We start from the raw sequence: 12,840 nt of genomic DNA, 5'->3' as shown, positions 1-12,840 counted from the left end.
TGCAGACTGGGGTGCAGAAAGGAAATGAAACTCTGGGTCGGCCCAACGCAGCCACGGCCTGAGGTTTCTATGAAACAAGTTGGCACCACCGCAGCCATCGGTTCTTTCCCTTTTGCCACCAGGTTCCTACCACTCTCCCTGCTCCGCACCGTCCCCTATTTTGGAAACAAAAGGAAAAGAAAGGCTTCTGGTACCCACTGTTCCTACGCGGGTCTGGCCGCTTGCTGACGTGGCCGGCCCGCCTCAGGGAGCGGCCAGCCCCGCGCCTGTGCCCGCGCCCTCCAGCGGTTCCGGTCCAACCGCCTTCCCGAAGCTGGCGGAGGCCACGCTCAGGCGCATGCGCGCGGTGGGCCGGCCCCGCGCGCAGCCACTTCCGGCGCGCTGGTGGAAGTGCGGTTCCGGGTCGCTGCTCTGCTCGCCGCCCGGCCGTGGGGGCTGGTGACGCGGGCCGGCGCTCACGAGAGGCCCCGGAGGCGGGGCTCTGCCGGCTGCCCAGAGAGCGGCAGGTGGGCGGGGGTGGGGGCCGGAGACGGGAGCAGGCCTCTATTTCCCTCGGTGGCCTCGGTGTGCCCCCAAAGCGGCGCCGACTGGGTTGCCCAAGACCCAAGGCGTGGGGGCGGTGGGGCAGTGCCAGGGTGCCGGACAGGGCGAGGGTGGGGGCAGAGGCGGGCTCTTCGGCCTGGGAATCTGGAACCTGGGGTCCCGGAACTGCCCCCCGCCACCTGCGCGACCTTAGACAAGTCACTCTGCCTTTCTGGGTCTCAGTTCCCTGCTGTCAAGTGGGAGAGACATTGGGTTCCTCCTGGCTTTGACAGTCCACGTACGGGCGGGTCTGGGAGGAGCCTGAGTGAGTGGGATCCAAACTGCCGTGGCAGGTGTCTGGCCCCCCGAGCATTTGGCCGCCGTCTTCCAACTTTGCCGTCCTTTTAATCAGCGATTTTCTGAATGTGAGTCAAGGCTCTGGGGTTCTGGCCAGGTAAACAGTGTGTGACTGTCAGAATCAACTGAAATAAATACTGGCCCTGGGAAAACCTTAATCTCATTGAAGTTGTTGTGCTCACGGCTCCCAAGGCGAAATGAGTTTACCCGCTTACTACAATGAGAGATTCTGTTCTTTGTGCCTTTAAGTGAAACTCAGGCAAATCACAAATGCAAAAACCAGAGTGAGAGAGTACGTAGACCACTGAGGATTATGGTAATAACAGGTTTTCTCTCCCCCCCCCACCCCCCGCCTTGATCCTTTCTCCCTCTTCTTCCACTCTGCCCCTCCCCCCAACGTTTTGACCTTACACTTGAGAGGAAATATCCAATGCATTTTATCTTTGTCTTCATGCAGGACAGAAAGCTTTGACCTCCAAGCTGTTTTAAATCTAATAGATAAGCCAGGTGAGTAGGTGGTTTACAGACATTGACGGTAAACTTTTGAAGAATTGCACAGACTTAAATGGATGCTCACAAGTGGTAAGCAGTCATTTGTAGCTCTTAGAGCTTCATCATTAGAGGTCTTAGAGTAGAGCTTAGATATCCGCCAGAAAACATAAGGTTGGAACCAGAATGTGAATGTTTCATGCATGATAGGAGGAAAAGATGTTTGAATCTGGTGTGTAGTATCATAGAAAACATTGTACAAAAAAGAAACTAACTTGAGGTAATTTTAATCACTCTTTAAGAAAACCACACAACGTTTCCTGATACAGTGTAGTTGGCTGGCTTTCCTATATTTTTTTTAGAAAAAAGTTGTCAACATTTTCTAGTGAACAGCTGATTCCACACCATCTTGGAACATCAGAACATTACATCTTTTCCCTGTGTTGAGTTACATGTTTTTGTCTAAACTGTAGTCATACTTAATATTATTAGGGGAAGAATTCAAAAACATTATGTTAATGTTTCCCCTGGGAAATTTTACTTAATGTGTTGTATGCCACAGCCAATGTGATGTAATTTAAAAAAAGAGTAAGGACTTCTGGGTTCCTGGGTTCCAAAGCACTGCACTTTAGCCACACAGTCTTTGGCATATTACTTCACCTCCCTAAAACTGGATTTTCTTATCTGTATATGCGCCTGTCACACCTGAGTGCTTTGTAAATGTTTAGTAATTGTGTCCTAGTAAGTGTGCATGTAAAATTGTGAAACTTAATTTTGAAACCTAAGCTTAACAAAGCAACCCAGATAAGAAATTTCTCTGATGTTTAATTTAGAGCTCTCTTTCATCTGATTTATAGATACTCCTGTGCCACAAGCCTTTGGCCCACATTTCAGTGGGAATGCAGCTAGTTTGGATAACTGGACCTTTTTAGGCACCTGTCTCGGAATTCCTGGTTGCTGGCCTAACGATTGTTGTAGCGGTTCAAGCACTGGTCATAAGTACAGGATAGCCACACAGCAAAATGTTTGCAAAACTGAAGAAGAAAATTGCAGAAGAGACTGCTGTCGCTCAGAGGCCAGGAGGTGCTACTAGGATCCCACGATCAGTGAGCAAAGAGTCCGTTGCCTCCATGGGAGCTGACTCAGGAGATGACTTTGTAAGTACCTTTTGTAGTTCTTAATATTTGGTACAGCCTCATTATATTTAAAAAATAGTATTTCACGGAATCATTCCGATAAGTATTTTCTTTTAAAATTGCAAAGATGATTTGTAGTTTATATCTGATTCTTCTTACTCTGAGGTGCTTTTCTATTTTTTTTTCGCGGGTCTCTTTCCATGTTCTCTACTTTCTCCTCTTGTACTCTCTTTTCCATCTATATAAAGCCTTGTGCATCGTCTTTTGTATTTTGTTTCTCAGAGTACTTGGCCTGTTGTCTTTGCACATATATATACTTTAAGTCATTGTTACTTAATGAAGTCTGTGCATTTGGCATGGAATTAGCCAGGGAATTACCACTGTTTTTATGGGAAAATTGATGAAAAGATGGCACCGATGGCTGCACATTTTCCCTTATTTGTAAAGTACCTTTGTAGTTGGAAAGATTTGAGAATGCTGTGTTAAGTAAGTATCATGCCTTAGGATTAAAATTGTGTCTGTGGCATATGACAGGATCTTCTTAAAGTCAGATAAGTTAAAACAAGTTATTTATAATGCTTGATATATGTAAAAGAATGTATATAATGTTAATATATTGTATAAGGCATAAAAATAAAATGAATGGTTTTTAAGTCTGTCACTTAGGCAGAGAACTAGATTTTTATCAGTACTGTGTGCTCCTCCTTCCTGGTTCCCTTCCCTTGCCTCCCCTTCAGATAACCCATCCTACAGTTTGTGTATGTCGTTCCTTTGCTTTTTAAAGTATCCTGCCAGATACATGTATATTCATAAACAACCTGTTGCTTATTTTCAGACTTTATAAGAACAATGCACTGCACATGGTTCATTTAGTTTTACTGCTGTGTAACACTCAGGCCTTTGTCTCTGTCTTCTACTGGTGATAGATACTTGAGTTGTTTCCATGGTCAGATGACTCGACCTCCTCTCTTGTGCTACCTGTTGAGGTCAGATTACATGGCAGAAGCTATTAGGTTATTGGGGTGGAACAATAGATTACCAGATCTAAATTATCATTGGCTCCTGTATTCAACAGGAAACATAAATGCACATTTGAGCACCAGGCTGAAGGATGTAGTTTTAATGCTGAGTTCTCTGGCAGAGGTACTTGCCTTGGCATCATGCTGACTCTCTAAATGAAGTCTCTCATCTCAAACGTATTCCAGGTATAGAGATTGGCTTGAATCCAGGAAATACTTTGCTGTGTGACTTCTGAAGTTATCTGTTTCAATTTATTCAGATTCTGATTCTGATCCTCACTCCCTGTCTCCAGACCCTTGATTTCCATTACATATCTCTCTCCAACCAGGCACCTTTCCTCTGGTATTTCAAGTCCTGAGTTCATTAACTCTCTTTCTACCTGTGTACCTTTGTCCCCCAGGTCACCAGCAAGAAAGCTTGGCAACATTGTAGACTCTTCTTCACTTCTTGGTGTCTCTTCTGTCAGCAAGTATTTTGGTTTCCATCTCCTGTCTCAAACTTACCCTTTGTACTCCACTTACTGGTAGTCCATTTGTTGTTGTTTAATTGCTGAGCCGTGTCTGACTCTTTGCAGTCCCATGGACTGTAGCCCATCAGGCTCCTCTCTCCGTGGGATTTCCCAGTCAAGAATACCGGAGTGGGTTGCCATTTCCTTCTCCAGGAGATCTTCCTGACTCAGGGATTGAACCTGTATTTTCTGCATTGGCAGGTGGATTCTTTACAGCTGAGCCACCAAGGAAGTTTTACTTTCTTTTTATTTTAAGCCGTCTTTCTTAATTGGACAAATGTGATAGGCTATCTGGGTTCCCTGCCTCTATTAACTCCCCAAAACAGATCTGTTCATGTCTCTCCAATGCTTAAAACTTCTCTGTGGCTTCCCATCATCTTCGGGATGAAGTGCAAAGTCATTGTTACGTATCATGGTTAACCCCTGTGGTCGTGATACAGCTCACCCATCCACCTTATCTCACTCTACTTTTCTACACCCTGTGCTCCCTCCATACTGAACTTACTGTACTTTATGGAACAGACAACTTCCCATCATGCCTACAAATGTTCACATGTGCTGTCTCCTCTCTGGAATTTCTCCTATCCCCTCTTCTCACTCCTGCATTTTTCTGGCAGATTTTGTTCATCCTTCAAGACTTGGCTCACATGTTGCTTCCAGGAAGCCCTCTTGACCTGACCTGCCCCCTCACCCCCTCTAACCTTCATCCCTCCTGGCTGAATCTGGTCTCTTGACCCTTTCATCCTCTGTAATAGCACCTATCACACTGCATGGTTCCTGATGATCTGCTTCTTTGTCTCTTCCACTAAACCGGGAGCTTCTTGCGAGGCAATAGAGTAGCGGTTGGGAGCCCAGGTCAGGTTAGGGAGGCAGACCTGGGTTTGATGGCTCTCCTGTTATTGTGTGACCTTGGGCGAGTCTTTTTCACTTTCCTATGCCATAGTTTCCTCATCTATAAAATAAGAGCAGTACCCATCTTTATTAAAATAAGTGTGTTGCAGAGTCGTGGGAGGAGGGTTCTCCCCTAAGTTCAGTTATTCATTAGAAGAGCTGACAGGACTCAGCATATAGTTTTATTCACTGCTATCATTTATCACAGTGAAAACATTTATAACAAAGCATAATTAGCAAAGGGAAAATGTGCATGGGCAGAATCTGGAGGGATGCAAGCACAGGCTTCCAGGAGTCCTTTCCAGGGGAGTTGCCTGGGACACACTTACTTCCCTCAGCAAGGAACTGTGACAGGACAGGATAAGATGTTGTCTATCAGGGAAGCTCAGTAGAGACTCAGTGCTCAGGAATTTTACTGGAGGCTAGTCATATAGGCACCTTCTGCCTAGCATTTACCACAGTTCCAGACTTCTAGAAGGAGGACACGTGAGAGGGTTAATAGCCTCAGTAGGGAGGCCAGAGGTCCCCAAGTGGCAGGAGGAAATAAACTACAAGTGGCAAACGTTTTTTTTTCCGTTTTCTTTTCTCTTCTAATCCTGTGTCATCATGGCGACAGCTGGTTCTGCCTGAATTTAAGTTTATCTCAAACCTTGAGCTAACCAATGCTTTTTTTCGCATGGAAATGTCTTTCCTAAGCCATGTTAATGAATTTTGTATTTGCTTGGAAATCTGCCTTTCTTCAAGATTCATGTCAGTTGTTTTATGGGGGGCGGGGGACTCACCTGTGCCAGTGCTATCTCAAAAGGCATGTTGGAGTGAGGGGGTGAGGGGCCCTGGTGCAACTCTGCAGCTTGCTAACAGATATATAACTTCATGCTGAAAACTAACATGGGGGCACTCTTTCTGTTCCCTTCTGATGTCTATGTCAGAAGCTTTCTCTATCTCTTTTTATACTTTAATGAAACTTTGCTGCACAAAAGCTCTGAGTGATCAAGCCTCGTCTCTGGTCCCAGATCAAATTCATCTCCTCTGGAGGCCATGAATCCCGGTGTTGTTCACGGCTCGTAGCAGCAACCTTTCACATGTTAGGCATAAATCACATTTTTTACACAATTGGTTTAGGTACCATGAGCCATTCTTATCAGGAATGGTGGGAACCCTTGTAAAATCTAAGTTCCCATGGGCTAGCCAGGGGCTCCCCTTACAAGCCGGCTTTGCCAAGGATAGCAGTCTCGGGCCTACGACATGAACTCTTCTGCATAGTGTATAAAACACTTAGTAGTGCCTGGCTCTTAAGCACTTAGTAATTAGTAGCTGCTGCAAGTGCTGCTGTTTTAGACAGGGACTGCTTTTCATCACTATTCGCAGTGCTGAAAACAATACTAAGAATAGGTGTCTCAGTACCGATAATAATTTCTACTACTGTGTATTAAAGCTAATTATGTGCCAGGCTCTGTTTTAGGCCTGACAGGTTTTGATTCGTTTACCTCCTCATTACAGCTCTGTGATGCCGATTATGTCTGTTAACCACATTTTACATGTGAAGAACCCAGTCCACAGAGAAGTTGACCAACTGGTCCAAGTTCTTATAGATTATAAGTGGTGATGATGTGACTTCAGCCTGGGCCTGCCACCTCCTGAAAGCCCCTTTAACCCTTCCTGTGACTGGGTCTCCATAAATGTTGGATGAGCAAATGGGTAGATGGATAAATAAATATTTTAAATGAATTTTTGAACCACTCATTATTTTGGCAATAAATGGGGAAGACTGAGGACTGGATATTAGATACTATTATTTTTAATTTTTTTAGGTATAATGTATTGTGGCTATAAAGGAAAATGTTCTTATGTTTTATAAGTGTTTTGTCAAAAGTGATTTAAAGTACTATAATAAAATTTGATGAAGCAAATATGGGAAAAATCAGCAGTTGTTAAAGTAGAGAATGTTAAGTAAACAACTCTCCCTATTCTTCTGTATTTTTAAAATTTCATAATCAAATGTAGGAAGATAAAGTGACTTACTTATTAGCAGTAGTAAACATTGCCCAAAGTATTAATAGTACCCATATGTTTTAATAATCTAGATTACTGGGAAAATTTGATGTCTCATTAATATAATAATTAACTGAATATATATTATCTGCTAAAGGTTTTGACTCATTTTAGAACCATAGATTGATATCCCTTTGTTTTATAGATGAAGATACTGAAACTTTATCAATGTCAGCGATAGATTCTTTTTTAAAATATTTATTCATTATGGCTGCATTGATTCTTAGTTGTCTGATGCAGGATCTTTGTTGTGGTGTTTGGGATCTTTCATTTTGGCACACAGGCTTAGTTGCCCTGGGGCATGTGGAATCTTAGTTCCTGGACCAGGGATCAAACCCACATCCTCTGCATTGGAAGGCGGATTCTCAGCCACTGGACCACCAGTAAAGTCCCAGTGCCAGACCATCCAGCCTTCAATCCCTTGCTAAAGAACCTTCCTCCCTTTACCCCAGGATTTTACCTTTGGGAAAATAAAGTGATTTACTTTTTTATCTGAAAATACATTTTTTGTATTACATACTTGGTACAATGTGATCATGGGCTTCCCTGGTAGCTCAGCTGGTAAAGAATCTGCCCACAGTGCAAGAGACCCCAGTTCAATTCCTGGGTTGGGAAGATAATGGATTTGTTCCCACCGGGTATTCCAATACCATGTACACATACAGACTCAGTTTCTCTGTCTGGCATCTTGTATCTCCTCATTTTATAGATGGAGAGACTGTTGCTGCTTCTTTATAGGTAGAGAAGCTTTTAGGTGATTCCTTAAAGGGTAACCAAACCTGAAATAAGAGCTGTCTCTTTCTGGTTATGTGGTCTCACGCTGCTGAAAATCCATATATGAATACAGTGTCTCTGTCTCAACAGGCTTCTGACGGAAGCAGCTCCAGAGAAGATCTTTCATCCCAGCTTTTGAGAAGGAATGAACAGATACGGAAACTAGAGGCCAGACTTTCTGGTATGTCCAGGAACTTATAAGAAGCAACCAAGGGAAAATTGCCTTGCACCTGACCCTCTCTCCCTATTAAAAAGCCACATGGCATAACCTTATAGTTATTCTGACATATTTTGATCTTCTTAGTCAAAAAGGAGCAACTTGTACCCTCCTTATTCCCTTCTTTTGTTAGTGTATTGAATAGTGTAAATCCAAAACTGAAGTTTTAAAGTTAAAATAACTTACGTTTTTCTGCTCCTGAGATTTCTAGCTGTGGATATAAATGTATTAAAAATTATATGTAGATTTAGCCCCCTTTCTCCCATTGGCCGAGCTTGCTTCAGGCGGAAAGGGCTAAAGATAGCATTTTCATGGGTTGGTCTATAGATACTGGATTCTTCAGCACCCGACGCGGTTTGGTGCTACATTGCCACTTGCTCAGACGCATATCACCTGTGTAATATCCTTCTGGGTCTTTGGGCTACTTTTTAGCGGTATTTCAAACTTCAGTGCCTTTATAGAAGCTGTAACTCTCATTATGTCTTTTGTGTGCAGTTTACAGTTTACACAACTCCCATTATATTCTTTGCCTGAGCAGGGCATGTCTGTAATAGAGTTGTGAGTCTTATTTTGGTTTCTGCCAGTGGATACATTTTGAAAGCTTCAGCCTGTGAAGTGGTCAGTGGTTTCTGTTTGTTTTTGTCCCTTGGCCTTATGCCCATTTTACTGGAAAGAAAGCAACAGACAACAGAATTCGCCAAGTTGTATGTGAGGTATTTGTGTGTGTGTAGTTATCAAGGCCCGTAGTGTAACTCACAGCTGCTAGACAGCCCATTATCTCATTTTGTTCTCACTCTAGCCTAACAAGACTTAGTGAGATTAAGGTCACACAAGTAGTAGGTGATAGAGCTGGAATCCAAACACAGATTTGCTTGATGCTAGAGTCCCTGCTTTTCACTACAGTCTGCTTGAAACTCAAGTGTTATTATCCTGTGACCTCTGCCTGTAAGCAGTATCAGTAACAGAGGTGAAATAACTTTACACTTGTTCAATGTTGGGGAGGAAGCTGTAAGGTAATATGCATCTTCCCTAAATTGTTTGGGCTTGACTGATGTTAGAGAAGGGACAGGCAAGAAGACTGACATTAATTAAGTGCATTTACGTCCTAGGCTCAGTATGAATAAGAAGAACAATCACAGTAGCAGCTACCCTTTATTGGGCATTGTGTCCCACTTGCCTAAAGCACTTAGTTTATTATCTAATTAAGGCAATAGAACATTCCATTTATTATCTAATACATCCTTTCTGGTAGATACAGTTAATACCATAATTTCATAAATGAAGAAACTAATACTTAGGATCAGTCATTTGCTTAAGGTCTCTCAGCTAAGGACTGACTCAGTTGGGATTTGAACTAGAGCCTGCCTACTTTTCCACTATACCATACTGTCTTCTTTGGCTACCCAGGTAATTAATTCTGACTTTCACCTTTAATATGGCATAGGCCACTCAGTTCTGTGGCTGACTTTATTCTAGAGAGTTCAGTGCTTTTATTGCAGAGGCACTGCTGTGGTAAAGTTTTTGCTGTTGTCCTGACCACTGTCACTCAGTTGTGTGGACTGTAAGTGAGCTGTTCAATGAATTCCCTTTGATCTGTCCTACTGCCAAGAGTGGGAAGGTCGGTGTAAACTGAGATTTGAATTTCAGTAATGAGATGATAGTGGTTTTTGTGGCAGGGCATCTGTGATGACCAGACCAGGCCCAATTCTTGTTTTTTCTCCAGGCTAAACAAATCTGCCTGATTGTAGTTAACATTTACACTGTGGGTAGTTTGTACTATACTTGTTTGCCTGTGTTGTTCATTGTTAATGGGAGGCTGTCTGCCCAGCTTTCCTTAACAGGAATGGTTTTCAGGTTGAGAAAATCATCATCATTTTCATTCATTTTTTTTGTTTGTTTTGTTTAATTAACTTCCTTTCCTGATGTTTGTCCATGCCTGGTATGTGCGTCACACTCCTCACCCAAGACTATGCTGAACAGGTCCGCACCTTGCAGAAGATAAAAGAGAAGCTTGAAATTGCCTTAGAAAAACACCAGGATTGTACGTATTTTTTTTCCTGCTTTTTTCAATCTTTCCAGGGTTTAATTTTTTGAAACAAAACAGTAGTGTATGGTTAACTTTGCCTTTCATCATAGCTCAAGTCTTTATTATATGAGTAGAAATGGCAACCCACTCCAGTGTTCTTGCCTGGAGAATCCCAGGGACGGGGGAGCCTGGTGGGCTACCGTCTCTGGGGTCGCACAGAGTCGGACACGACTGAAGCGACTTAGCAGCAGCACACTTCTTAATTGAGTTGATATGACATTTATCTGATAGCTATAAGCATATAATTCATACTTATGTTGTCTTATGGGCATGTTTCTTAGGAGAAGGATATTATGTGTATCATCCAGTTAACTGGTTTGTGGGCTGCCCTTAGATTTTAGGAAAATCTAGTGCCTGTCCATGGGCCTAGATTAAGAAACTTTGGTTCTAGCCATAGCTTCATATCTGCTATGTTCAATAACTGGGGGAAATCTCTGTCATCACTCCTCCAACAGTGGACATACATTTTGTTTAGTTTACCCTAAGTTATATGTTTTCCTTTGGGTTCAATCCAAGAAAGATGCTAGTAGAAGTAGAAAGTTATTTTTTATGGGTATAATATGTGCTAAAAAAAATAATTTTCTAAGGAAAATAAAGTGAAAGAAAGGTTTGTTTTGCTTTGTTCTGACTTTTGTTTTACTTCTATTAAATAGTAGTAGCCATCACTTAGCAATAGCACTGGTGTTTTCTGGCAGGCTACCTGACTCAGTGTTCTATCACTGTATCATTTTAAAAGTACCCTTTGACATCTTCCTAAATGTGTATACTTGACTATAACAACAGCAACAACAGCAACCAATAGGAAACAAGCTAAAACAGAACTGAGGTCTATTACTAAGGCCAAAAGCTTCTGGGAAAGTCAAGATGGGTCAGTTTTTTCCCAGTGTCATAATCCACTTTTGTGACCGTGGCCTTTTTTGTTAGGTGTTACAATCACATGGGCTGTTTGTCACGCTGTTTCTGAAATATCTCCATATCTCAAAGAGAGCCTCTTTATTAACAGCTTCCATGAGGAAATTCCAAGAGCAGAATGAGACGTTCCAGGCCAACAGAGCCAGGATGGCAGAAGGGCTGGCTTTGGCGTTGGCCAGAAAGGACCAGGTATTTTACATGTGGCACTGCCCAGACTGGGGGGAAGGTCTCACTTGGCGACGTGCTTTCAAAACTCATGCCATAAACCTGGTAGGAAATATGTACAATCTAGGAGAAAAGGATTGTGCTTTGTAAGTTCTTTGAGAGTTCATTTGGCTGTAGGGTGGGAAATTATCCAGAAACTTTATAGTTGTGATCGTAGAATGTGTCCATATGTGAGTATCCTTTTCCAACTGTGTAGCTGTGTAAAATAGAGAAGGAAAAGAAGTAGTATGTCCATAATCTGGTGATGAGCTCCCCCCAAGATGAGGGAAAAAAGAATCTCTGCCCTCCAAAAACCTGTCTGAAAGCCTGTCCCAAAGCACTTAGCTTGATACAGTGGAGAAGGTGCTATTAAGCTAGCGATCATCCATGATGTACATAGTTCTTACAACCTTTGTCCCAAGTTTCTTCCTCCCCAGCCAGCTAGACTGAGAGGAATTTCTGTAACCTCAATAGAACCATCCATCGAAAGATGCTGAATAAATGACAGTAGAAAAGGAAAATAATACTATTACTGGTTATTACAGTAATTATAAAGTTTATTTTGTTCAGTGGCATTTTAAATTTAAGATAAACATCAAATATTGTAATGATTGTGGAGAAGGAAATGGCAACCCACTCCATTCTTGCCTGGAGAATCCCAGGGACAGGGAAGCCTGGTGGGCTGCCATCTATGGGGTCGCACAGAGTCAGACACAACTGAAGCGACTTAGCATGCTTGCATTATAATGATAACGCTTGTTTTACAGTGTGTATTAGTCATCTCAGACATTAACCAGCTAGGAAAAAACATCATTCACCAATATTTAGTGAATAACTGTGGTGTGAATGTAAATGAAGAAATAATCTAGCATTGGTGGACTTGATTGTAGGCAATTAGGATATAGCCTTTTGTCCCAATGGTTATTTTTTACCCTCTTCTGTGATTGGTGAATACGAGGCGTAATCCTTTCTTCTTTAACTTTTATCAGATGGCATGAAGGATATTGGTAAAAATTAAAATGAGAAGGAAAATAATGATCAGGGACTCCTGAAGACCACCCTGTTCACCTCTTTTTCAGTAAATTAATTTTTAAGTATCAACTGCAGAGTTACCAACTCAGCTGCTCCCTGCTACCCACTCCTAAGAAATAATAACAGTACTCAGAGACAGAGACTCAGAAAGAAGGTGAAAGCTGCATCAGAAGAGCTATATAGCTGTATGTGCTCTGCTTTGTAAAAGTTTTCTGGCTTATATTTGTGCTCTAGAATTTTATATAAAATTCATTTTCTTCTCCTTTTAGGACTCTTGGCTTTCTTACTGTTAAGCCAACATCGTGGTTTTTTTAATGTGCTATTTTGTTTGATTGATATGTTGCTTTGGGTGAGGTGGGAGGGTTATTTTGTTTTCTGAAAATCTTGATTTTATTGATACTCTTGCCTGGAAACTGTACTTCTTTATTGTTTTGTTTTAGGAATGGTCGGAAAAAGTGGATCAGCTTGAAAAGGTTAGTTCATCTTATTTTTGTCTCCTTGTGAATATTGGCCTCTTCTCTGGGGCTTGGAAAATGCTTTCTCCAGTACCTAGTACACTGGTACCACTTCTTGGCAGCAGGGTGCCAGGTGATTAGACACTGACTTGGAAAGCTCTTGTCTTCGTTTATAGTTGTGATCT

General features: G+C 42.2%; 1 protein-coding gene across 4 annotated transcripts in view; it reads left to right on the top strand.

Annotated features, from left to right (window-relative positions):
* The first annotated feature begins 383 nt into the window (after positions 1–383).
* GOLGA1 (golgin A1) overlaps positions 384–12,840 on the top strand; it is a 47,364-nt gene continuing 34,907 nt past the window's right edge. For 3 of the 4 annotated variants that reach the window (XM_052647970.1, XM_052647968.1, XM_052647972.1), the window contains exons 1-7: positions 384–506; positions 1,337–1,386; positions 2,226–2,525; positions 7,840–7,930; positions 9,933–10,007; positions 11,056–11,153; positions 12,641–12,673. In XM_052647970.1, the coding sequence (XP_052503930.1) occupies positions 2,391–2,525; positions 7,840–7,930; positions 9,933–10,007; positions 11,056–11,153; positions 12,641–12,673 (432 nt within the window). In that variant the 5' untranslated portion in view covers positions 384–506; positions 1,337–1,386; positions 2,226–2,390. Of the gene's footprint in view, positions 507–1,336; positions 1,462–2,225; positions 2,526–7,839; positions 7,931–9,932; positions 10,008–11,055; positions 11,154–12,640; positions 12,674–12,840 lie in introns of all 4 variants that reach the window. The other variant, XM_052647969.1, reaches the window with a different exon arrangement.

The sequence above is a fragment of the Budorcas taxicolor genome, chromosome 11 (genome assembly GCF_023091745.1).
Source record: "Budorcas taxicolor isolate Tak-1 chromosome 11, Takin1.1, whole genome shotgun sequence".
NCBI lineage: Eukaryota > Metazoa > Chordata > Mammalia > Artiodactyla > Bovidae > Budorcas > Budorcas taxicolor.
Note: the sequence above shows the minus strand (reverse complement) of the source record. Positions and strands in the feature narration are given on the sequence as shown.